General features: G+C 43.9%; 1 protein-coding gene across 1 annotated transcript in view; it reads left to right on the top strand.

Moving 5' to 3' along the window:
• LOC147749190 (maestro heat-like repeat-containing protein family member 1) overlaps positions 1-22,987 on the top strand; it is a 53,609-nt gene extending 30,622 nt beyond the window's left edge. Inside the window, exons 12-18 of the mRNA XM_086936546.1 lie at positions 233-285; positions 1,610-1,717; positions 5,016-5,135; positions 6,115-6,213; positions 19,592-19,675; positions 21,234-21,305; positions 22,943-22,987. Of these exons, the coding sequence (XP_086792672.1) occupies positions 233-285; positions 1,610-1,717; positions 5,016-5,135; positions 6,115-6,213; positions 19,592-19,675; positions 21,234-21,305; positions 22,943-22,987 (581 nt within the window). The remainder of the gene's footprint in view (positions 1-232; positions 286-1,609; positions 1,718-5,015; positions 5,136-6,114; positions 6,214-19,591; positions 19,676-21,233; positions 21,306-22,942) is intronic.
• The last annotated feature ends 3,452 nt before the right edge of the window (positions 22,988-26,439 follow it).

The following is a 26,439-nucleotide window of genomic DNA, read 5'->3' as shown; positions in this document are numbered from 1 at the left end:
TAAAATTACAACCAGATATAAGGATGTAAGAGTGACATCAAGGGCACATGAACAACTGATGACATTGAATTCAAATCCCAGGACAGGCTGAGCCAACAGCCAGATTTTGCACACTTTGAATTGTGTGACTCTACTTCTGCTAGTGCTTGGTATTTAAGCCCATGGCATTTGAAATGTTGCCTGCTGTTCACTTTTACTTACATATTTTCTTTTTTCCCAACTGCTATTTCAGCTGCAACTGAAAGAAACTTTGACTTGGAACAGTGGAAATGCGCGCTTGTTTCAGTAAGGATTAATTGCTAATGAATGTCACACATGGCTCTTAACGCATTGTCTTTCATATTCACTCATTTAGAGTGAATTAATGCAGATATTAAATTCACCCCATCATAGTGCTGTTCTGCTATGTGGTTGCAATATGTTCACCATATGCCTATTGTTTCTCTGGATTGTGAATGGGCACGGTGAGGGAGAAGCCAATCTCGGTACACAACTTTTTCCTAGAATGCAATATTTACCAGAACCATTTAAAACCTCATTGGCCATATTCACATTCAGAACCTTGGAATTACGTGCTTACTGCAGATAGTCCTGCATGTATAAGATTTTATCTCCATGTTTTACCTACATAAATTACAGGCACTGCAGTGATTATTGCATTAAATCAATCTGACTGTTTTTACACAGGGTTAGAAATGTAGCCCCGTGTTGGAAATCAGGTCCTCTGACTCTTTTTGTCCCCAGGATAGTCACACTAGCACAACATTCTTCTTTCCCTGGATTGTCACAATATCACTCTTCCGGGTCTGCCAACTGCTTTTCACATAATCAGAATTTTTATATTCTGCAATCAGTTTGGCATGTGATCAGTGCTCCCCATATTCATCTGAATTGTTAATCTGTCACTGTTCTAGTTTAACCTTGGAATGGTCAGGTTATAACTGTCTCTATTCAATCCTTGGTTATCGCACTCCTACTTGGTTCCTTTGTAACAGTGTATTCTTTGCCAGGTCATCACACTTCACTTTGCTTTTATTGTGCTCCTGTGAGGTAATTTTCTTTTCCTTGTGTTCAGTCTTCACCCTTATTAACACTACATTTTCATTCAGCCCTAACTCTGGTGATCTAAGGGTATATGGAGCAGATTTACAACCCTGTCCGCCCCTTTTGCGTCACTTTTCCCACTTTTCACATGTTAAAAGTGGCTCAAGGGGCTTGTAAATCAGCCCCTAGAGGTTTGCATTCTGCTCCTAAGTATATGATATAGCTGCAAAATCCCCATGTGTTTTCTGTCTGGATGGCTGCACTGTAACTCTTTTCACAATAATTTGCAGGTAGCATGCTTTTGGTGCGTATGTTTCTGTGTAAATCACTGCCACTGTAAAGGCATCCTATTTCTTCTGACCACTGATTTCACACCACACTATTTACGTGCTGCTCTATGTGTTCTCTGGTTCTTCTGTCCACACATTATTTCATCATTACTGAGGTTGTTGTCAGCTGAAGTTTGTTTTCCCATATCTTCTCAAAGTCACTGCAAACATCAGCTGTGGATACTGCATTAATGTTTATATTACTGCATTAAAGTCTCTCACTGTTTTCTTTTTAGTTCCTGGGGACTATCCTGAAGCAAGCACCATACAGAAAATGGCATGCCTTTTTTATGGAAGAACTCACCGCACAAATTGACAGTTTTGCCCATCATGAGAATGAGGAGGTTAGTGCTCTCAAGGGTCATTTGGAAAGGCAGTTTAATACAAAGTCAGAGAAGGATATAACTTTGTATTCCAATCGCACTGTGATTGGTAAACTACACTTGTATACTATGGGTGCACAGCACTGGAATTAGTCAGTCGGGAAAATCAGGTATGGTTCTCCAACTCCCTGGAAAAGCCAACCTTCTTAGAGTCAGATGGAGATAAACACCATGAGGTAATTCCTCTCCACCTGGCTCGTTAGGAGACACCACATACCAGGGCTATACTCCTTGCCCTAATGGATCTTCTTTAGCCAATAGGTATTATTCATTAGAGCCACTCCCCATTCAGTGGATGTAAGGTCATATTCATGCAAAAATCAGTGGAGCTATTGTTCCTATTGAAAAGCAAGGATGAAAGAAAGGCAGACAAGAAGGGGGAACCCTAAGGATTATTTCTTGGTGCCCTCACACATCAATGAGGATGTCATGCTTCATAGTGGGCGTGCTCCTTGTAAGACCATCACTGTAATGCTCTATGGGCCCCACAAAGAGTCGCTTTAGCGGGGATCTTTTTATTTTTGCTGTCTGATGAAAAGTGTCTGTGTGAGGGCATTTTGAATGTGGGGGTGGAGTGAAAGTCTAAAGTGAAGGGAAGGGAGACTAAAACTATCTAAGAGATACCAAACTGGACCTTAATGTGATGGGTCCCTTGCAAGGATTAAAAAACATAATTTAGTAGGGTGATGTACCCAAGTAGCCTAAAGTGTGGGCAGGTCGCTATGTTTCACGCCCAATGGCCTAAAAAGGATCCACAATGCTTCTTCAGTACCTAAAAAACGGGTGGATAACCCTTTCCCACACCTAAGGCGTGACATCCAGTGTAGGTATTCCCTCAAAAGAAAATACCCGGTTCAACAAGTTAAAAATTGATCATCCAATCTAGAAAATAAATGAGAATATAAAAAAAAACACACAGTAAGCAAATGTTTTGTATATATGGTCCAATGATTCACTGGAATCGCTTTTCCAGCTCACTGTATCACATTGTCTCCAAAGGTACAAATGTTCATGCTAATATTGGTGCTGATCAGTCACCACAATGTGAAAAATGTGAAAAACACACTTGTACTTACAATATAACAGATAAAGCAAGTGGACATATGTGGAACAGACAACATAAAACCAATCTCTGGTGGTGTTACACATCGCTTCATGAGTGATTGGTTGTCTTCAGGTGTGAGTGCAGGGTCTTACACTTTGATACAATGTATTATGCCCCATAGTTCAAAAGCACAAGAGTCTATTCTCCTCTGCTTTAAGGTGCAGGTAATTGGAGTGATTTTTACAGGTGTGGTGTGTGCATTTGCGGGAAGAAGTGATGACCAAATGGCCAATGAGGAGAGGAGGGGTAACCTTGAGCCAGTAGGAGCAAGCCCCTCACGTGCTGGTGTAACAGAGGTATCATCCCTCATTGGCGGCCATCTCAGAGTGTGTAGTGCTGAAATGCTGGCCGACCCAAAGTCAACCATGGTTTTTGAAAGGTGGCATCTAAGCAGTAAACTAAGACAGTTGAAGGTTTTCTTAATGGAAGGTGATGGTAAGAGAAATGTATGGGGCACCTAAGTGCTCACGCATATATAGTGACGGGAAGCAAGTCAGGTGCACATAAGTGCTTGCCATCCCTCATGGATTATTCTAGGCATATTGGCGTCTATGTTCATGTTGTAAATATGGGCGGTCACATTTAATAAGTAACAAGGGCGGCTAACTGGTCTACTGCCAATGGATTTGCATGCTTGGAGAGCACTGTTGGGCAAATGGCTAATGAGGATAAGAGAGAAGAGTAGGGGTGTGCTAGAAGTCATAGGAGTGAGACCCTCATGTGCTGGTGTAACAGAAGTATCATCCTTCAGTGGTGGCCATCCTGGAGTCTGTGGTGCGGTTAAATGTGGGCTGGCCCAAAGTCATCAATTATATTAGTAAAACGGCGTCTAAAACAGTAGACTAACACAGTTAAATGTTTTCTTATGAAGGGTACCACCTCATTGTTTCCACAGAAACATTTGTAGTAATGAAGAAGATACCCATGGCAAGTCGCAAAAGGCTTATCATAAGCACTGCTTTTTGTGGTATATGAGACTCTAAAGCAGGTATGTTACATGGTCTCAATGGTGAAATGGTAGATCAGATCCCCTGTATGACGGCATGTCAATAAATCCATTGTAAGGGAGTATCTGATTTAGCAGGAGTCTGACATGGGAATTACACCTTGCACCAAGGGATTTCATCATTCAGACCTTTGCTGTTCATGGAGAGGCAGAAAATACACCATTGCTCCCTTCTGAAAAGTTTAACAGGACTACATGAGTTACTTGCCATACATGAAACAAATTTGTTTACAGTGTGTCTTCTTTATTTTCTAATTTAGTTTCTAGGTTGGATGATCAATTTTAAAAATTTTGAACAAGAAGTTGTTTTCTAGGGCAATACCTACACTGCATATTACGTCTTAGGTGTGGGGTAGGGTTACCCCCCCCTTTTAGGTTCTGAAGAAGCACTTTGGATCCTTTTTGGACCATCATGCGCAAAACATGTTGACCTGACCACACTTACAGATTTAGGCTACTTGGATACATCACGTCCCTGTAATAGCCCCTACCAAATTACGTTTTTCAATCTTGCAGAGGGAACCATCACATTAAAGTCCTGCGTGGTATCTCTTAGACTGTTTTAGTCTCCCTTCATTTCACTATACCCATTCACTCCACCCCACACATTCAAAATGCCATCACACTGGCACATGTCATCAGATAGCAAACCTAAAAAGGTCTTTGCTAAAGCGACCCTTCGTGGGGCACTGCAGCACCAGCCCTATGAGGAGCACATCCTATGATGATATAGTACATCTTCATGGATGTGTGATGGCACCAAGATATAATCAAAGGGATTCTCCCTTCTTTGTCAGCCTTTCTTTCTTCTTTGCTTCCTGAAAGGAACAGTACTTCAACTGCTTTTTGGATTAGCAGTTTCGGAGCATAGGTACTGGACCTTTACTGGCTCCCAGTCCTCCCTCTTCATTGTTTTGAGTCATATTCATGGCCATATCCAAATCTCTACAATGTCCAGAAGATATAACATGACATAACATAACAAACATTTCGCTCAACTCATTAAGAGTTGTTTCATAGTGTGAGTTGAAGACATGTGTAGAGTGAATCAAAGATGAATACTCCTCTATAAGTATTACTCTCATAGAGTGGGCAGGAGTTTCTTTTCATTCTTAACTCAGACTGTCTTTAATTTACTCCTATATTAGGGTTTTATTTTCCGGTGCCTCGGGAAGTGCCTCGCCGCATGCGATGATACTGAGCTGATCTTACGTTACCTTCGAAAGATGTTCAATTCTACTAAGTTTATTACAACTCCTCACCATGCAGTAAGTATCAAGTGTATTTCTATTCCCCTTAGGTAAAATTTGACCCTGTATGACCAGAACAAGCACATGGAGTCTTACGGGACTGAAGAGCATCTGGGTTATATTGTTCTGGATTGTAACTTCATTAAAGGAGCTTGATGGTAAATTAATGATAACAGGAAACACCTTCCTCACTTAGCACATCCTGTCACCCAAAAGTGTGATATCTACCCCATGGATAGCCAAATCATATCAGAGTGGAAACCCTCCGCAGAGTGAGTGAAGACTAAGCTAGCTGAAACTAGAAGTGTAGCGCCTTTGTTCGGGTTACTACTGCTGCATTTCATCAGGGATTATTTTTGCCTCTTTAGGTGATCCGTCTTGATGGACACAAGTGAATTATTTATATAAATCAAGCTTAATCGATGTAGCAGATAAATGGGATGACGATCTAAAGCTTTGTGAAGCTTTCAGAAAGGCCCAAATAGATAACAGAGCTGTCTGTTTCTACCTGTTGTCAAAGGGGGGCGATTTATCAAAGAATGAAGGACAGAGCAGAATCTGGTATAATCCTTGCACAGTACCCTTGAGGAAGAGAGGATAAGCATTCCTTCTAAAGAAAGTGCACTCCTTCTTCCCAAATGCTTGTGTACTAAAAAGTCCTTGCAGTTTCTTTAGGTGAAAACCAGAAAGAACTAAGTTACAGAACAGAAATAGTGACTGAACTCTCATCTTATTGTCCATAGATGTTTCTTCAGTAGCATGGTAAGGACACTCCAGCATAGTTGTATAGGGGGTATCCTTAAATCATGCTTTCTGGAAACTGAATATATTTGCTTTACTAGTGGAGAACCATTTGTAATTGCCAGTTGTAAACACTGAAGGTCCAATCAAGAACCGTATCATTATAATTTCTTTCGAATATGGAATCTCTATTCCTAAATGCCTGTGTTTGGTTAATGTTTCCCTAATGCTGTGAGTTGTCTTTCACTCTTTGCAGGATATAATAATTGGATTTCAAACATGTGCCAAGACTCATCCATTCGAAAGCCGTCGGGTGATTGAAGAGTACAAAGGCTATCTTTTTGCTATTGACCTGGTAAGAACCATGCATCTCTTTTTGTCTCATATTTCCAACTTTCCTCAGCAGTGGCGATTCACATCTATAAAAGTGTAATTTGCAATTAGATAACAGTTTACAAGAAAGAAAAGCAAAAATATGTCTAAAGGCGTAGGTGGTCTACAATACCGAAAACAAAAGAAATTTAAATATTTATTTTGAATGGGCTTATGATACCAAATGCAACAATGTCTTAAATTCACTATAAACAACAAGAACATTCAACCTTTACTTCCTCCTTTGCATTACTCATGACTTCAGAAGTGATAGAGCACAGAGGGAAAGGCTGCCCTCCAAGGCGACTCGCATTTAGGAATCAATACAAGACAGGGTCTAAGACCGGTCCCTGCACTCCGAGGTGGCGGAGTACTCAGGATCAAACACCAGGCCTGGCTAAAGGCTGGGCTCTGTATCCACAGGATACACAATACAGTTACATTGAGGAAAGGGGAAGGGCTCTGTTCATAACTCCAGTTGAAATAGTGACTGGCTTAAGCCAGGAGGCAACCTTCACTGGCCCTGGTGTGTTGTGCTACATTCAGGACATCCTGGGGCCGAATAGCAAAGGCAATCTGAGACAAAAGTCTAACTTTACAACTTTTGGTATTCACAGAAGTTATTTATGACTTTTGGTATTCAAAGAGGTCATTTATGAGTCGTATCTATACGTTTGCAGTCGGGCCGGAATCTTCGCCTCTGTCCCAAACTCTACACACCCAGGCCTTACTCTCCGGCTGGGGCCGTACTCTCCAGCTGTGGCATTACTCTCCATTTTGAGTCGTTCTTTCCAGCTCAGGCCGGATGAAGTGTAATAAATGGGCTGGAATGCAAAATTTACAAAAAGGAACATTAGGAACATGTGATAAATTATAGAGGAGGCCATTTAAAACAGTCTGGCAGGGAAAAGGGTATGGCCAGACACTGCATCATGACCCAGATAAGTTTGCTCCTCTGTATCATGGTACAATTTGTGCTTACCTCAGTGTTGACTGTAGTGTAAACACTACAGTCAACACTTAGGGCGCTCCCCTTAGTGTTGACTGTAGTGTTAATACCAGAGAGTGTGTGTGTGTGTGTGAATAAGAGCTACAGTAGGAGTAATGGGGCACATTAAAGTTAGGTGCAGTGATAGACTCCAGGTTGTGTATATTGTGCCAATTATGGAACAGTTTTTGTTTAATGTTAGTCTTAGGGATACCTTTATGGCTAGAGATGAAGTATGGGTTTGATACAGGGTATTGGTAAATGATTTTCTTAAGGTTAAGGATACTTTGCAGGATTGAACTAGGTTTAGGTTTATGGAATGTAGGTGTAAATAATGCTGCTAGTGTTAGGGGTTTTGTGTTTGGGTTACATTGCATAAGAGTAATGGGCAATTGATGAGGATAGCGTTATCGTTAGGCATAGGATTTGCAGTTCGTGTACCTGGTTCGTGAATGAGAAAATGAGCTGGGTGTCGGAAGCGTGGAATACTATCCTGAGTCTGTGTTTTCTGACAATGGTGGCAAGAAGGACCATGCAGATGTTGAGGAGCGTGGGGCTGATAGAGGATCCTTGGGGTACTCCGCAGCTGATCTCTGTTGGTTCAGAGAGGAAGGGCGGGAGTCTGATTATTTGAGTTCGGCCGGTGAGAAAGGAATGGATCCATTCCCCTGAATGCCGGCGTCGCAGAGTCTGGCGGTTAGTGCACGGTGGGAGACGGTGTCGAAGGCTGCAGATAGGTCTAGTGGGATGAGGGCAGCCATGTGTCCTTGGTCAAGGAGGGTGAGGATGTCGCCCGTGGCGGCTAGTTGGGTAGTCTCATGCGGAGGTTGCTACGGAATACAGATTAGGAAGTGTAGAGGATCGAGTTGGATTCAATAAAGTTCGTGAGCTGGTTGTTGACGATCTTCTGTTTGACTTTGGCTGTGAAGGGGAGGAGAGAGGTGAGAAAGGAACGGATCCATTCCCCTGAATTCCGGCGTCGCAGAGACTGGCGGTTAATGCACAGTGGGAGACGGTGTCGAAGGCTGCTGATAGATCTAATAGGATGAGGGCAGTCATGTGTCCCTGGTCGAGGAGGGTGCGGATGTTGCCCGTGGTGGCTATAAGGGCAGTCTTAGTGCTAAGGTTACTACGTAATACAAATTGGGAAGTGTAGAGGATTGAGTTGGATTCTATAAGTTTGTGAGCTGATTGTTGACGATCTTCTCGGTGACTTTGGCTGCAAAGGGGAGGAGAACGATGGATCTATAGTTCTGGAGGTTGTCAGCTCTGCGGAGGGCTTCTTGAGGAGGATCTTGACATCAGTGTGTTTCCAATCACCGGGAAACATGCCTGTTTTGAGGGTGCTATAGGGGAGGTGGCTCTGTGGTAGATGTACGTCGGGCTGGGGTCAGTGGGGTTCCTGAGTGTATGCTTCTCATGGTTTTAGCTGTGTCTTCTGTGGTGACAGGGGTCCATGCGGTGATGGTAGGCTGGTTGGCATTGCTGGTTGTAGGTGTAGTAGCGGTGCCTAGGTTCCGCTGAGTAAGTCCCAGATTTCTACTGCATGTCTGTGCAGGGAGCGTATGCTGAGGAGTATGCAGCTCAGGGGAATGGGTGCACTGGCATCCGGTGGGTAGGCACAAATAAATATCACGTAGTCCCAGGGCTTTAAGTGGGCTGGGTCTTGACGGTGCACCAGCAGTACTAAAAAACAGGTGCTGAGATGGGTCCCTATTGGGCTTTTTCATTTGTATAACGTGCCCTTATTATTGCTCTCTCTTTCTAACTCCTGGGGCTAGGTACCCTCTCACACTCCAGTGGATTTGAAAATGCAAAAGCTTATGTGTCCCTTGCCACTGCCTACCTGGGCTCTCTGCAGGAGGGGCCTTTCACTGCAGTGTGGGCCGCACTGAAGCAACCTCTCAATCCGTGTGCCACCTCTTCAATAAAATAGGAACAACGCCTACTTTTCTCAGAACGTAACTGTGGGTCGAAAGGTTGGTATGTGATCGAAAAGAGTGGCAGATTGTAAGGTACTACACTATGAACATTTTGAGAACCATCGGAGTCATTTTACACTCATCTAATTTTAAGAAACCTGTTACATATGTTTCTTTTATTATATTGGATTACACCATATTTGCATGTACATGTGATTTTCCTAGGATTACATTTGTACACATGTGTGCTACTTTGTGTGCATACCCCCAAGGACAGGATGCCATATTGCACATTTATGTCTGCATCTACAAATTTGTCCACTACCCCTATACCGTGGCCAAAACACACGCAGCCATTTTTGTTGTCAGGCATACTGCTCCCACTTACTCATAAACCACGGTGTCTGCTTGGTCAGTCTATCTTGCTCTATGCCTCACTCTGAGAATGCGAAGAAAACATATATGCATTGGTACAGGCAAAGCCTTGCACCGCTATTCAGGTATCTCTCTGATGGTAAATTACACAGTTAGATTATGTCATGTTTTTAGGTCTTGGCTCTAGACAGCACACATGAGCTGTCTCAAACCAAGAAATACTGCATCTACTACATAGGCTTTAGCCTGCCCATGGGCTTCCAATTTGCTGAAACCTTTGTCACTCTTAAATTCTATCCGCATAATTCCACAGCACACCATGCCACATATTTCCACTACACAACTTCACACTACGCCACACAATTCCACAACAAACAATTTCAATCCAACACTTGCACTACCACCAAACCTGTCATCTCTCTTCCACATACCCACAGCCCCTCTCATCTCTCCCTCACACTCACAGTACCCGCTCTCATCTTGCAATACCACTGCCCTCTCATCCCTCCCTCACATACACTGTCTCCTCTCTATCCTGCCTGCTCACACACGCTACCTTCCTGTACCTCCTCACGCTCTGCACTGGTCCGCTTCTCCCCCATGGGTGCCCCTTCCACTCATGCCTTTTTCTCTCTCTCTCTCTCACTTGTATTCTCTCTCACCCCTCTCTCTCGCTCCCTCACACACGCTTACCGCCTCTCTCATATGGTTCTCTTCAGGTCTTGAAGCACAGTTTCTTTCTCGTGCCTTTTCAAAATTTCAATCCCTCAAACCCATCCTCTCCTCCTCTTCTTTGGGTGTCTTCTGCTTACACATGTGGTCCCACTGTATGCATCTGTGGCCTGCTGTCCCCTTCTTTTTGCTACCCTATCTCAATATCAATCACCACTTCCTGCACAAACTACCTATTCCTCTCGATCTTCTTTTCTATCTATTCTGTGCAGCTCTCCTCCCTATCTATTCACTATGCCACAACATTCCCTTTCACAAATACACAACACAATTTCAAAACTAACAATGTCCAATACAACCCACATATTTCCACTCTACACCACATACATCCACTTCACTCCAAACCAAAATATATAGGTAAAAGGCATTGTCATGTACGTCAATTGCTCTAAATATCAAAAATCTGAGTCCTAATGTATTGCAAATGCTTGTTAAATTATGCAATCCAATAACTGTGAAGGTCTCTGTGCATTGGCTGAGGGTTATGAAAGGGATAATGTAGATGATCAGTGGCTAATAAAGCAAGACAATGAAAGGCTCAGACTAGATGAAGAGTTTAGAGAAATGCAACAGAACCTACAAAGGCTGAAGTGAGGTGCCTACTTTAACCAATAGTTGTCAATCTAGAAACATGTAATTTGATTCTCTTAGAATACATCAGTCACAACAGCAGTCCCACCTCTTCCTAGGTAACCTAACACTCTACACTGATATTGCATGTATGTATGCATAGATATTTCTATAATCTGAACTTCATAAATATTGTAGTGTTGATGGATGGGCCAGACCATCAAATAGTGTACTCCGTTTGGACAGGACAGTGGTGGCATGTACTCTACTGACCTGGCAGACATACAGCCAACCATATTGAGGGATTTCTTCCCTCTGAAAATCCCATGCTAGTTTGTAGGACTTGGGTCAATAATACCAAAAGTTGTGAAGAAATTCAGCCGGCACATCTGCAGGGTCAGCTTTGACTGTGATGTGAACAGATTGGTGGAGATTCATTGCTGCATTTCACTCTGATTCGAGAGTAGCTATTGCACAAGAGATAATTCTTGTTGTATTTCCTGTAGCTGGATAGTAATTTATTTCTTTAAAAAAATTATTTTACTGTGTTTTCAACAATTTTAAGATCACAATACTGTGACACTGCTTCGCCATCCACCTGATTCTCCCCTTTCTTAATATCCCATTTAGTTCCAAAATACCATGAAGTAGACCACAGTCAAGTCCACTGCAACCAGTCCGGTGTACTATAGATGGGTCTGTGCCCCAGTCAACTGTGTGCTTTTCCCCAACAAATTCCTATGGGTGGGCCGCTCTGGGTATTTTGTGAAGTGCTTTTTACTGTCCCCAGATGTTATCATACTTTTGTGGTCCCCCTCTGGACCTATTCACTGCTTCTTCAGCTGAAAAGAAGAAATCCATCCCTCTTAGCCACTTTGAGATTGGGAGGGCCCCCCGGATCCTCAATGGCCCGCTATGTGATGTTTAGCCAAAAAACAACTGATCCCAACCATCAATTTTTGTCCCCTTACCTGTCCCAACCCGGGAATAAGTTCTGTGTAAATGGCATTCAGCTTTGAGATGGTCAGAGAACATCATATGGTGTGTCTGCCAGACGTCTCCCAATTTTGAGATCCCCAACTTATTTCAGTGTACTTGAGCCCTACTGTTTTCCATAGCCATGTACCCTTCCACAATGGCTTCTTCCTAGTGGGCACCCTCCACTTTCATATCTATTGCAATGCCTCTTTCCAGCTAATCACTGGAATGGCTGGAATGGCTGGAATGGCCGGGGGAGTGGGTAGGAGGGACTCCCCATACAGCCAAAACCCTGGTGCTTGCCTGGTAAAGTCCATGTGCGTCTCGTAGTGGGTCCCCGTGCACCAAAGATCCAATCAATAACCACAACCAGCTGGGCAGCCCAGTAAAGTAATACAGTCTGATGTCTACTGCCCCTAGTCCACCATCATAAGGGGATTTTATGCAGTTCTTATGGGAGATTCACAGCAACGATCCTCGCTACTTGTTGCTATTGACGTTGGCCTCTAGGGTTGTAAACAAAAGGCTAGGGATTTTGTGGGGGTAGTGTTGCAAAACATACAACAGCTGTGACCAGGCCACAATTTTGAAGAGGGCTATAGACCCCATCATGATCAGGGGGAGAGAGTTCCATCTTGCCATATGTCCCTTAATTTTGCATGTCAAAGGGGTTATATTCCTGCCCCAGCGTTCCTCTGGGTCTCTTGATAAGAGCATGCCTCAGTGTTTGAAATTGGCTTTCTGGTTGGCACAGGTGCGCACCCTGTCCAAGCAGAAGCCATAATCCTGGTCAGGATAAGCAAGATACACACTAAAAGATAACCTGTGCTCAACTTGGCACAGAACACTCAGGGGTATCCAGAGACAATGTGCAAAGTATGTGTGCAACACACACACATGCACAGTAACACAATGAATACACCACAACAAGACTCTAGACAGGTTTAGAAAATGATAGACAATTATATTAGAACCAAAACAAGCCTAAAATGACAAAAATCCAATGTATAGAAGTTGAGATATATAACATTTTTAAATGAATAAATGCATTAAAGCACCTAGAAGCAAGCAGCTCTAAAAAGGTTACTTCAGGTTGCGCTGTATCGGGTCAAAGTTCAGGCCAAACGCGTGGAAGCGCAGGCCAGCTACAGAACCCCGGCAGGAAGAAGTGAAAAAAGTACCTTTCCTGGTCTCAAACAGTGAGATGTGTTGATCTGCTCCACGTAGTGAAGGCGATACGTCAGTTCTGAAAATGAGTGGTAGATGTGTTGAGTGATGTGCCACATCGGATTCTGCGACACAGTCGAGGGGATGCATCGATCTTACCAAGCTGCCGCCGAGGCGATACGCAGTCTAATGTATCGATCTCTGAGGGCAAAGCGCTAGTTCTGATGCGCTGTGCCCATTTTACTCCTGCAACTGGTTGATGCGCCAGTTCTGTTAAACACAGACATACAATTCATCAAATTCCATGCTGCAAGTGTCTGGGCCACTTCCAGTGAGTTCAGGTACTGGAGCAGGGATAGAAACTTTGATGTCCCTCAGTCTCATGCAATAGGAGGCCAGCCAACAAGCCCTTGGAGATCACTTGGAGGATAGGCAGAGCCCAGCTCTCCTTCAGGGCAGTCAGAGAAAAGCAGACAGCAGAGAAACACCAGAGAAAAGCAGGCCTTCCAAGCCTGCAAGCCAAAGATAAGTCATTTAAGCAGAACAGCAGTCCTTCTGACATAGATTCAGTTCAAGATCCAGAAGTGCCTGATTTTGAGTGGGGCGTGTTGGTCAGAGACCCAGACTTATAGCCAAAAGTGCCTTTGATGCTGGTTGGTGAATTCAAAGCAGCTCTCTGAAGTGCACAGCTTCCTCTTTCAGCCCAGTCCTGTCCTCCAGGCTATCTATAGGGGATAATCAGTCCTTTGTGTGGGGACAGGCCACTGCCTATTCAAGTAAAGTGTTAGACCCTCTGTTGCACTCTGCCCAGGTAAGGCCATCAGAATACAAATGCATGTTGATGGCTACTCAGACACACCTATCTTTTCTGGGTTGTGGCTGTCAAGAGGGAATGCAAAAAGTGTAGCTGTCACTTACTCCAATTATTGGAGATGGGCTGTCAGGCACACAACGCAGTATGTGCAGATAAATGTCTACTTTCTTATTGTGAACAAAGCAAACACAAGGAAATGATGTACGGAGCGCTGACACTTTTCAGACACTCACCCCCTGTCACAGATTGGGATGAATGCATCATCATTCTTTAGCTCACTTCGCCACTTCAGTTCAGACCAAGCTACATGCAAATCAGTCTTGAACCTGGCTTGGCAGTTCAGGCTGGACTGCTCCCATAAGGAACAGGGTCAAGACTGATTTGCATATGGCTGGGTCCAAACTGGGGTGGTGTGGTAAGCAAAAGAATGATAGATTAAACCCAGATCCTTGTGACCGGGGGTGAATGTTTGCATTGTCCAGCATTCTGTCCAGCAATTGTTTCTTTTGCATACTTTCTTAAAGCATAGCGGCATTTCTAAAATAGCAATGTTAAATTCAACTTCACCAGTAAGTAGGATTTATCACTACCATTCCAAACATACGAAACACAAAAAAGCCTCATTGTAGTGAAAAGTGAAATATGCTGTTTGTCACTATCAGGACACGCAAAACAGAAAAGTACATGTCCTACGTTTTACTTGCATACACTGTGCCCTTAGGGCTACATAGGGCCTACCTTAGGGGTGACTTATAAGTAATAAAGGGGGAGTTTAAGGCTTAGTAAGTAGTTCTAAATGCCAAATCAAAGTAGCATTAAACTGCAAACACAGGCACTGCAGTTGCAGGCCTGAGAGAGGTTTGAAAGGCTTCTTCTGTTGGTCGCACGATCAGAGCTGCAGCCCACTAGTAGCACTACATTTACAGGCCCTGGGTATATGATATACCACCTTACAAGGGACTTACAAGTTAAATAAACAGGTCAATTAAGTATACACCAATTATACACATGTTTAAGGAAGAAGCACATGCTCTTTAGCACTGATTCAGAGTGGTAAAGCGCTCAGAGTCTTAGGACCAACAATAGATTCAGCCAAATGTGGAGGCAAAAAGATTGGGGAAGACCACCCTCGGGCTGACAGGTCAAACACCAACTATTTAAGTGCTCCAGATCACCTGGAAGTAACTCTGGAGGAATGGCCACCACAGGGATTATGACTGATTTCCTCCAGTTCACTCTCAGGCCTGTTTCTTCTTTGTAGATTTCTAGAATGCAAATCAGCTGTAGGATCAGTTGGTTTAGGTGCTGAATATAAAGGAGGACATCATACCACATACAAAGAGATGCAGTACCCTAATTCTACACCCCACCTCAAGCCCCAAACCTGCGCATCCCCCGATCTATTTGGCCAGTGTTTCAATCACAAGAGCGAACAGGAGAGTAGACAGCAGGTGGCCCTGCCAGTGGCCTCTGCCTAGCTGGAACTGTTGTGAGTAAATGGTGTTCACTCTGACCCTATCACATGGCACTGTGTATAACATCTTTACAGACTGAAGGACTTTAGGGCCAAAATTAATCTTTTCCATGATGCGTGGAGGAAAGGTCATTCAATTGAGTCGAAGGCTTTCTCTAAGTCCAGATGCATCACTAGGAATCTCACCTGTTTCAGTACCCTGGTGCTACGGCCTTTGCAAATATTTTGGTTTAAATATTACTTAGGGGAATCAGGCTGTAAAATGCACAGTCTGTAGGTGGCCTATATGGTTTGGGGAAAACTACAACTGAGGCCCCCTAGATATGATAGGGAATTATCATAGCTGTACCTGCAGCTTCGACCATTGTAAAGAAGTGAGAGAGTAGTGTTGGTGTAACCTTTTCTGCACTTGAACCGGGCACCTTCTCAGAATGCATCTCCTGCAAGGCTGAAAATAATTCCTCCTTAGACAGAGGTGCATCCAAGTCCTGCAGCATGATCAGGTCCGCAGCTATGGGGTGTTGTTGCTCCACGTGCCCGACGTGTTTGATTGGTAAAGTTTCTCATAGTAATGTGTGCAGTCATTGCCGATTGCCTCAGCATCATGTGTCACCTCACCGTCGGGCCCCGTATCTATGGGACAAACCTGTCTGCCTGTGTAGCAATGTTCCCATATTCTCGCTGTTTTTGAGAATCTGACACTGCTGCCCATGCAGGGTCTGCTATTGTGTTCCCCTGAAGAACTGCTTTCCTTCCCTCCCACAATGTGATTGGGGAGACATCTGTTGTGGAGTTTGTTCTGAGGTAAAGTTATATCTTTATATCTAGTGAAGTAGTGTGGCTCACTGGTTAGAGGCAGCAGACCCGAGAGCAGAGGACGGCCCGGGACCAGGGTTCGATTCCCGGCGCGGCAGGTTTCTGGACCAGGGTCAGCGGACTCGATAATTCTCTCGCCTCGGTGCCCACTCTGATCAGCGAACACACTCGGCAACTCTGGGCATTAGCTTGCCTCATCTTCACTAACGGCCCCACCAGACCGCCGGGGATGCCTGGTCTCACCCTGGAGATACCCATTAAGGGACCATCTCTCAGGGAAGCCAGGAAGGGTTTCGCAGCGGTCGAAGCGCCTTGGGACCCTACGGGTAAGTAGTGCGCTATATAAATGCCAATACATTTACATTTACATTTACATTTACCTTCATGTGTTCCGAAAATCTAACATACTTCAGTCACCCAACCTGAAGGTTTCAGTGCGTATTAGACCTAGGCATCCCCAATTAGTTAAATCGGTCAGTGGTCCAATGGTACCCTTCTGAGAAATCGGAGTCCAGCAGTGAAAATAATACATACTGACTAGTTATTTGCTTTCCATTGATTGCAAAGCATCAGGGACTCCACCCATGGCACCAGGGTTGAGCCTCTCTTTTCACATCAAGTTGTGGGTGCATGACATTATTGAAGTGGCCTGCTACAATAAGGTCCCACTCCGAGACTGTGGTGATAACTGTCATCAGATCTTTCATTGTGGTCGCCTGCAGGTTCGGTGAAATATACACAGACACTACCATCCATAGGATGCCATTCAGGAATTGAGTAACCACCACATATCTATCCATGGTGTCTCAGATAGCATGCGTGACCATCAGGGGAAAGGTAACTCTTGTTGAGCACCTAGTAAACCCTGCATGATATACGCAGTTAAAGCCATGCTGTACCAAAAAGGAACCCCTACTCCCAAGCAAATATGTCTCTTGCAACAATAGAACCACCAGGGTCAGCTTGTGGACCTATTGAGAATTGTTGTGCATTTTATTTTATCCAGCAACCCACTGACATTGCAAGACAACAGCTTTTAGTGGATGGTTTTGTTGTCAGAGGTCTTGGCGAGTCGTTGAGCCCGTTTGACTAGGGTCCGTGGCCGTGTAATGTGTCTTGCGTGAGGCATAGTGTTGCAACCGAAATCAGCCCTATAGTACGCAACTTCAGGCGCGGCTGGCACAGGTAACAGCGGTGGGGTGTGAAGGGGTGGGAGGGATGAAGTCGGCAGAAAGTAATCACCATAGTTTTGTGTAGCTTCGCTCCAAGCAAGCCCCTCTATCTGGAGGCAATGTGTCTCTTCTCCATAAGTGAATGAGACAACATTTGTAGCTATACATGGAGGAAAGGAAGGAAGGGTACCAAAATTCTCCTGTCTGAGGAGGATGCTCTACGTCTGTCCTCTGGTTGTGACCTGAGTTGCCCTCCTATCAGTCTGCTACACTTCTTCTTAGGGTGGGATGGTTGACCCCCTACAGTCTCCCGAGATGTCATTGGCTCCTTTGTTTATATGGGCAGTTATTTCCTCTCCACTGCTCACTCCCAGGCCTCTTCCGGGCTCTCAAAGAAAATGGTTCTCCACTGTGACATTAATTTCAATTTGGCAGGTTATATCAGCATATATTGAATGTCCACAGCCCTGACTTTCTACTTAATCTCTAAGAAAGATTTACAAAGGAGCTGCACTTTAGTTGTGTAATAAGGGAAGAGTATAACCCTGGAGTTGGTGCAATGGATGTCTAGATGTTGGCGTACCTGCCACAGGATATATTATCAGTTCACAAAGTTCAGTACCCTGATGACAATGGCTCTAGTGGGTCCCCCCCGTCGGAGGCCTTAGGGCAACCACCCTGTGTGCCCTTTCCAGAACAAAGTAGGGGGAAAACTCACAATCCAGGATCCAGGGTCTGAAGCATTCCATGAGGAATTTCTCTGGGTGCTGGTTTTACATGCCCTCTGGGAGGCCCACCAGCCATAAGGGCAGAGGAGGGTCACCCCCTACACCTGATACAGGGAACATCTGCCTACGCTGGTCCAGGACAGGGGCCACACCCTCTATCCTCTTGAGACACCACAGTGAGGTGGAGTATTGCTGTACTTGTTTGACCGTCCAAGCCCAGTGTTTGCTGTAGTGGGCTCCTGGGGGGTCACCTCCTGAGGGGGAAGCTGTGTGCCCATCTCCTACCTTTGGGGTGAGACGTCATGTGCGGGTTTCCACCCACCCAGGCTGCAATCGTAGTCCTGGATTCTCATGTTGCTCAGTCTGTCTCATCTACCCTTGTCCGCCAATTTGGCTGGGCTGTCACAAGCCCATGTGGCTGCCTAAAGGTGAAAGGGGGTCCCTACCTCTCTTCTCCATGTGACTGTTTCTTCTGACTCGCTGTGCCCCAAGAGTGAATGCTGAGGTAAACGTGGGTCGCTGCTGTGGGATTGCAGCTCCAGGTTGTGTCCGTTAGCGTCATGCCAGTCTCACGGCAGGGCATTGTTTGCCTAATGCGTTTCTCTTGTCCCCGGCTTGGGTAAGCTGAAGGGGAAAAGCGCGGACGCCGCCTCATGGATTTTTGCCTCAGAGAAAAGGTTGCCCCATAGTCAGCTCTTCCAGGATGCAGTTGCAGTCCTGGCTACTTATAGCGCCCGGCCCATCTCCTCCACTTTAAGGTACCCGTTCCGCTATTACGAGCTACCGCTTGGAAGTGAAAACAGCTTTGTCCCACACCCCGGCTAATCAGCTGTCTTCTCTCCCTCGCTCATCCCAGGAATCGATGCAAAGGGGGGTTTGCCACGGTGGGTTCACAGCTCCAGGTGGAGTTTGCCACCGGCAGGCCATACGCACACCCATGTTGTCGATCACCAAAATGATCTCTCTCATCCCGGGCTCCCTGGATGGGCCAAAGGGGGTGAATATGAGGGCCATTGTTCAGGTGCTTGCAACCGAAAAAAGGTCGCCTAAGGGTCGGATTCAGCACGATTCTCAGAGCAGACACCAGTTTGTTAAAAATGTGGCCACAATCCTAGGGTGCTTGGCCACGCCCCCCAGTAATTTCTTCCCTGATGCTCTTTACAATGTAGTTGAGGAGAGTGATATGTCAATGGTAGATGATCCCTTTGGAGCCAGGATGGTATTCATCAATAAGGTAGAAAAAGGTAGAAAATGTATTGTTTAGGAGTCATATAAGATTTCTTGAGTAAAGAGCAGAGTGAGCACTTCTAGTAGCAGTACACTTGTACACTGCCAGCTCACCATTATTCACTATTTCTGCATCTTTGATCTATTACTCACAAATAGAAACATTTCACTCACACATATCTTCTACTTTAAAAGGTGATGAACACAAGGTGCTATGGATGTGAAATGCCAAAATAGGAAGCAAGCATAGTATGCAGTTACTTGTACAATTTTTTTTCTCCATTTTTAGTTGTTTGAGGTGTGCAGCGTTTCATGACTTCCATCTCTGGAAACTTATAACAGTCCACATTTGTTGACAACGGTCTTGGTAATGCTGATCTTTTTTATTATATTTTCAGTATCCATATAAACTACTTGAAGAAGTAACACCACCGGAACACAGAGATGCCTTCAACATCCCCACCTTAGCAGCTGAGAAACATGTGAGTCTTCTTTAAAATACCATAACATCATGTTTATGTGCCTCCTCTCTCGGACTCTGTTTCTTCCATTCCATCTTCACAAATCAAAGTAAATCTGCAAGATATCACAGGAATAACTGCCTGTGGAAAATGCACTCCATTCTCAGAAACAAAGGAATTCTTTACGATACTAGCAAGGAGTGAATGGTGTAGCAACTCAATCCGTCTCTCAGCCACTGGTACCCTTAGAAAGCTAGAGCTGATTTCTTAATTTCAAAGACGGTTTTAGTGCATAGAGTAAACAGATAGAGTTGGAATCTATCTCCTGCTGGTAACAGGGATTAATTAAAACAATTGTCTTGACTACTAGACTAACCTCTTCTGTGAGAGATGAGAAAACAATACACTGGGTTGATCCTACTTGTGGACAAGCAAGAACTTATGGGCTCAAAAATTCCATTTCACTCTAGGATCAAATTTTGCCTCACTTCTAAACTAGACAAAGGAAACAGCTGGCATTGGCTTTGAGCAAAGAATAAAAAAATCTTCTCTTAAAAAATTGGTCACTCCCAGATTTCGCAGGTGCAAGTGGGGTGGCCGCTCCGTTTCTGTGGCAGCCGTAAAACTCTGGAAATCTTTGCCCCTTCTGATATCCAAGGCAGAGTCCCTTCAGGTCTTTAGGAAGCTCTTGAAGACCTGGGACCAGATGCATGACCCATTTTTGCATGCACAAATGGGTTAGCGACCTGTTTGCACATGCAAAATCTAATAGGGCCATGTACAAACCCTATTTAGCAAGTAGCAATTTATTTGCAATTTGATAAATAGGATTTGCAACTCACAATTAGGATGGGGCATTCCGAGGGTGTCCCTTCCTAATTGCGATTTGCTACCCTATGTAAGGATGTTTTGCGATTGCAATTGCAGTCACAAAACACTCACAATTTACCGCCCTCTTCAAGAGGGTGATAATGCACTCTCAAATGAGAAGGTGTCCCCAGGGGACCCTTCCACTTTGCAAATGCAGGGGAAAACAAAAACGTTAATTTGTAAACACATCCAGTTTTCCTTTAAGGAAAAGGAAAAGGGGCTGGATTTAAAAAAAACTGCTTTATTGAAAAGCAGTCCCAGACATGGAGGTCTTCTAAGTCGAGCAAGTCGCCATACCTTTGAAGGCCAGCCATTCTTACTGGGGTCGCAAACTGCGAGTGCCTCATGAATACTGATGAGGCATGTATTGTGCAACCCCATTGGGAATCACAAACAGTGTCTCTGACACTGTTGTACATGGCATTTAGCGACTCGCAAATTGCGACTCGAAATTGAGCGTAATTTGCAAGTCGCTAAATGCCCCGGTCGTACATCTGGCCCCTGGTTATTTGCCTCCTAGCAGGTTGTTGTTGCTGTCACTTCTCCCTGTTCACTTAGCGCCTTGACACCAGCTGGTATAAGTGCGCTTTATAAATACTATCCTATCGTATTACCTAGGATCAACCATTTTTGCCATTTTAGAGAGAAATATATCAACAGTTTTACAAGTCTAAATAGCCTTCTTGTTTCCATTCTCTCTATCTATCAGCTTGAGAACATGATCAAAATGATGAACAGCACTCTCAGGTTGTGCGAGTTCATACTATCTACAGAGGGCGAGGTAAGATTTTGATGCTTTTTTCTGTCAATGTGAGAGAGAGTGTGAGTACTATCCAATTGAAAGAATCACACAACTAACCGTTACTAATCAATGTGGTCTCTGGAATGTAATGTAAATGGAAGATGGATTTGTAAAGCAGTGCTTGTCACCCATGAGGGTATCCAGGGGCTTCTTCCATCCAATTATGGGTTTGCTTTACTTGCCAAATAATCCATCCTATGATACACACTTTGCAGTTTTCCACAAATAAATGTTTGGCTTGTTTAGAAGGATCAAATATAACACATGGTGCTGCGCGGTGGCAAACGTTAACTACTCACCTGATTGTTTCACCCAAGTGTTATATTGGTACTAGAGAGGCAGAACGTCTTGTGAGAACAGCATTAATATGTGATGAAACAGCAAAATAGTATTATCACAGAATGCACTACATTATGTTGCATCATTTTCACTGTGTTCCATAATTTGGCCTTCCAAATGTGTCTCTGAACATGAATATTGTGAGGCACTAATATCATTGACAAAAAGTCGAGAGACAAAATGTCAAAAGGTATTTGCATAGATTTTCTGTACCTAATTCCACATCTGTGTACCAAAAAAAACATACACATATATCTTCATTTATGTGGCGTTAATAATGGCAAATGTATACATCTCTCTGTGCATTTACCATTCGATATTTTGTCCCTCTATATTTTGTCCACTGTTTTACTGTGCCACAATATTCTTGTCCTAGATATTAAAGAATACAATCGGCCCTTCATAGTCTTGGAATTCCAGAACCACTTCTGATGGAAGACATTTGATTAATGTTTTAAATTACATTACAGTTGGGTGTGTAGAAAAAGAAGCAAATGCATAGGTTTTCAAGAGTCTTGGGAAAAAGTTAAATCAACATACGACATGTAGAGACTGAGGCTCACATCCCAATGGTGCTGTAGAAGGAGCGTTTCTGGGGTAGGGTCATTCAAAGCAGTCCTCATCATATAAGAAACACATTTATGTTGATTAAGATTGGGTGCAAAACCTTTTAAAAGAGAAAGACTTTGTTTATATGAATTAATTACATGCATCATGTGAGAATAGAGCTCCCAAGAGCTTGACTGTCATCCCTATATGGATGATTTGGGATTGCCACAGAAGAGCAAAATAATTCTGCAAATCTAGTTCAGATGCAAGGGGGGCCCGATGGGTAAGTAACATTATCTGCCCCCTAGAGTCCAAGACTGGTGTTTATCAGGTCGCGGTCAGATTGTTATAAATAATCTGAATGAGTACAAAACTCCTACTGGCTGTTTAGAGACTTCAAAGAGTAGTAGAATTCTGTGGAGTAGCTCCTGCGTGGGAGAGGTTGCGACACTGGAGAAGAGATGAGGCCGCTACTGGAGTACAATATTGTATGGAAGCACATTTTTATGAACTGTCTTACCTCTTGTAGTGTTTAAAGAGGCATAATCTCTTCCCAGCTAACTCCCCCTTTACCTTACTTAAAGTTATTTAAATTCTTTGCAAGCCAACATTTAAAGCAAGGCAAAAGATATTTTATGAGCTCATGGTGCCTCCACGTTGCTTGCTAGACTGTGAGGATGGGCAATTGCCTACTTTACCAATCTGACCTTGTACCTTTCAACTTTCAGGTTCCAGCCGAAATGCAATCTTTCGATTCTGACCACTGTGACTGATATCACTGATCACATTTATGGAGGATCCCTCACCATTTCCTTTCTTTACATATTTATTTAAATAAACATTTATTATATACCTATTTATGTATTCCATATTTATTTGTTTTATTCAACAGCAAATGTTATACCTCCATTGATATCTTTTTTTAGTATTGTATTTATTAACCACTTATTGATGCCTTATTATTAACTTGTATTATATTATAAAACTCAATACAAATTTTCAACACAAAAAATATGTGTAATGTGAATGTTCTTACCCACACTTAACTGAAGGTAAACATTGTCCATTTTTTGTTTGTTATGCATTTTAAGGTGCCCTTGGAACATAATAAATTAAATAAAGAAAATCCATACTCTTGCCTTTAATGAGAGCTATCATATATTCTTGGCTACATGACTGGCATAATCCTTCAAGATAGAGTTTTAAAACTAAGTAGGTGTGGGGCATATTGCAACACTCTTGAAAAGGCACACTCAGCAAGGTTTTTTAATGCAGAATTTAAGATTTGGGTGGAACATGTTTCTTAAATCACATTCCCAAATTTGAAACACAGGGACACACTGGTCTTTGTCTATGAATTTGCTTGGTTCAGACATGTGCAAGAGAAGCAACATGAAGAAAAGAATTCTGTTTATTAGCTGGGCAGTAAACTCTGCTGCACTTCCGGAGTTTGCAGAGTATTTCCCACTCTGTGCCCCGCACAGAGCACAGAGATCTGAAAAACTCTGCAAAGTGGCATGCAGTGGAGTATTTCCTCTCTCCTGGCTCACCAAGGCTAGACTATCTCCTGGCGAGAATCCTCAACATGGGTGGTCACAGCAGATCGTTACTGCTCATGTTGAAAAACCGGCCACTTGCATTGAGGAAGCTGCCACTCAAGTTAAACATGTTTTCAATTGGCAGAAAGAAGCTTGCTCCTCTTGCTCTGCTTGTGGTGCTGTTCACGCTGTTTTACTTCTTGTGGTAAAAATCAGCAGCATGACTTATCTCACTCTGCTGCTTGTGGACCTCCATGGAGCGCTGTGGAATTTTTTGTCACTCAAGCCTACTAATTTGTCCCTTGTTTATGTAAACGCTTATGCCAGCCATTAAAAAGCCATGAAGAATCTAAGAAACCACATTTACACAAATTACCATAAAAAACGAAATCCATGCTGATCACATTTATGAATCTTCTTCAACTATTCTCAACCATCTTCGTTAGTTGGGATGTTTCAATGGACAAAAGAAATCTCACTGTTTCAATTATTATATAGTGTCCTTGAGCAGGGTAATGGGCACATACATCTTTCTTGAGGAAATAAATAACAAAGTAAAAAAAAAGTGAAAGAGTATCTAAGCCCCTAACTCGCAGGAGATTTTTCGCTTTTTACCCCAAATGATTTTTTCGACTCCTGACTCATTCTAAGAAGGAAGAGATGTAACTGAGGATCATATGGCTTCTCTGGCATAAGTAAGAGACAAGGTAATTAGTAAACAAACCCCGTAGCTGTGTGTCTCAAAATGTCCTTTCTTATTGTTAGATTTGGGGGTCTGTAGTTGGCCCAGGTAGGTACTTGTGACAAATAGGACCCCTTGCCTCTAGTCTGGGTAAGGGGGGTATACTCCTAAAATAACCCCTGCTCACCCTATTGGTAGCTTGGCACGAGCAGACAGGTTTATCTCAGAGGCAGTGTGTAAAGCATTTGTGAACACATACAATAATCAAGTGACAACACTACACATGGATACCACACAGGTTTTATATAAAAAATAAGTATTCTTTATATAGGCTTATCACAAGACCACTACCAACAAAAATTCACAATCCTAAAATTAAGATGGTCGTTTTAGCTTAGTTCTCTTTAGTTCTTAAAATGCAACACTTTGAGTCTATGTACCTTAAGATGCGACACGAAGGGCAACGAAAGTGTTGCAATGATGGAAATGCAGCTAAGATCCGGTGCAAAGAAATAAAGATGGTGCTTTCTCCTTGATGCGACGCGCTTCCCGGTAATGCGGCGGCATCTGCTGCAATGTCGATCCTCTTCTCCGGCGATGAGCGGCGACAGGCCCTGCGACATGCTACTCGGAGATGCGGCGGCGACTGATACAACGTCGATCCTCTACTCCTACGACACGCTTCCCGGTGAGGCGGCGGCGTCTGCTGCAACATCGATACTCTCCTCTGGCGATGCGAGGCACCTCATGTTGTGAAGAGGCAGCTTTGCGACACACTTCTCGATCTTGAGTCGTGCTACCAGCTCCTTGCGACGCGCAAGTCCCTAAAAAGTCCAACACAACTGCAGGGACTTCAGGAGAACTCTTGAGGAGCCAGTGGGTGAAGTCTGCTGTGGTGTGGAGTGCAAAAAAACGATGGATTTGGGCCCAGATCTTTTGACTGGGGTGAATGTGTGACATTGATCCACATTCGGTCCATCACTTGTTGTTTTTGCAATTGCCGTCCCTGAGACTTCAGCAGGAGGCAAGCTCTGTTGCAAGCCCTTGGAGAGCCTTACACAAGTTGATGAAAGTACACACAAAGTTCCTCTCACCTTTCTTTGGCAGTCAGGCAACCACTGTAGGCCAGTCCCCCAAGCAGCACTTCAGCTTAGGGATAGTCTTTCCTCAGTTTCGTCAGGTTCCTCTCCTCAGCAAAGGTTTTTTCTTGTTGTCCAAAAGTGATCTAATTTCTTGGGATGAGGGTCCCAATATTTATACCCCAAAATTATTTGTCCTCTGAGGGCAGAGGGGGTTTTGCCTAGTCCAAACCAGTTCTGGAGCATTCTATTTACATGACTCCTTCTTTCCTTTCACAGTGCAGGGCAGAAACATCAGAAGCCCCACAGGAGGTGGAGCCAGCATTGCGGAGGAAAGGAACAGCCCTGGAGCACTCTGTTGACATGATTCCTTCTCTCCTTTCACAGTGCAGGGCAGAAACATCAGACGCCCCACAGGAGTTGGAGCCAGCATTGTGGAGGAAAGGCACAGCCCTGGAGCATCTGTTGGCATGACTCCTTCTCTCTTTTCACAGTGCAGGGTAGAGACACCAGACGCACCACAGGGGGTGGAGCCGGCATTGTGGAAGGCAGGCACAGCCCTATTCAGGTCCCAAGTGCAACTCCTCCCACCCATCTAGATGCAGATCTCTATATTCACCACTGGGCTGACTCATCCTGTCTCCTGGAATCCCCCAGCCCTGTCACTCAAACTCCAGACAAGGAATACACAAACTAGTAGAGGCAGGCTTGGGTAGTTAGACAAGAAAATACCTACTTTCTAAAAGTGGTATTTTCAAACACAGAATGTTAAAACCAACTTCGCTAAAATATGTATTTTATCATTCTGAGTTCAGGCGTACTAAACTTGAATTTCTACCATGTCCTCTGAGTCAGTTAGAATTATAAGAGGTTTAATCTAACTGCCCATTCTGGCACATGGAGAACAGGTATCCTTGCAATAGTGA

This window comes from Lissotriton vulgaris, chromosome 1_1, assembly GCF_964263255.1.
Source record: "Lissotriton vulgaris chromosome 1_1, aLisVul1.2, whole genome shotgun sequence".
Taxonomy (NCBI): domain Eukaryota; kingdom Metazoa; phylum Chordata; class Amphibia; order Caudata; family Salamandridae; genus Lissotriton; species Lissotriton vulgaris.
The sequence above is the reverse complement of the archived record's forward strand: the minus strand, read 5'-3'. Positions and strand labels throughout refer to the sequence as shown.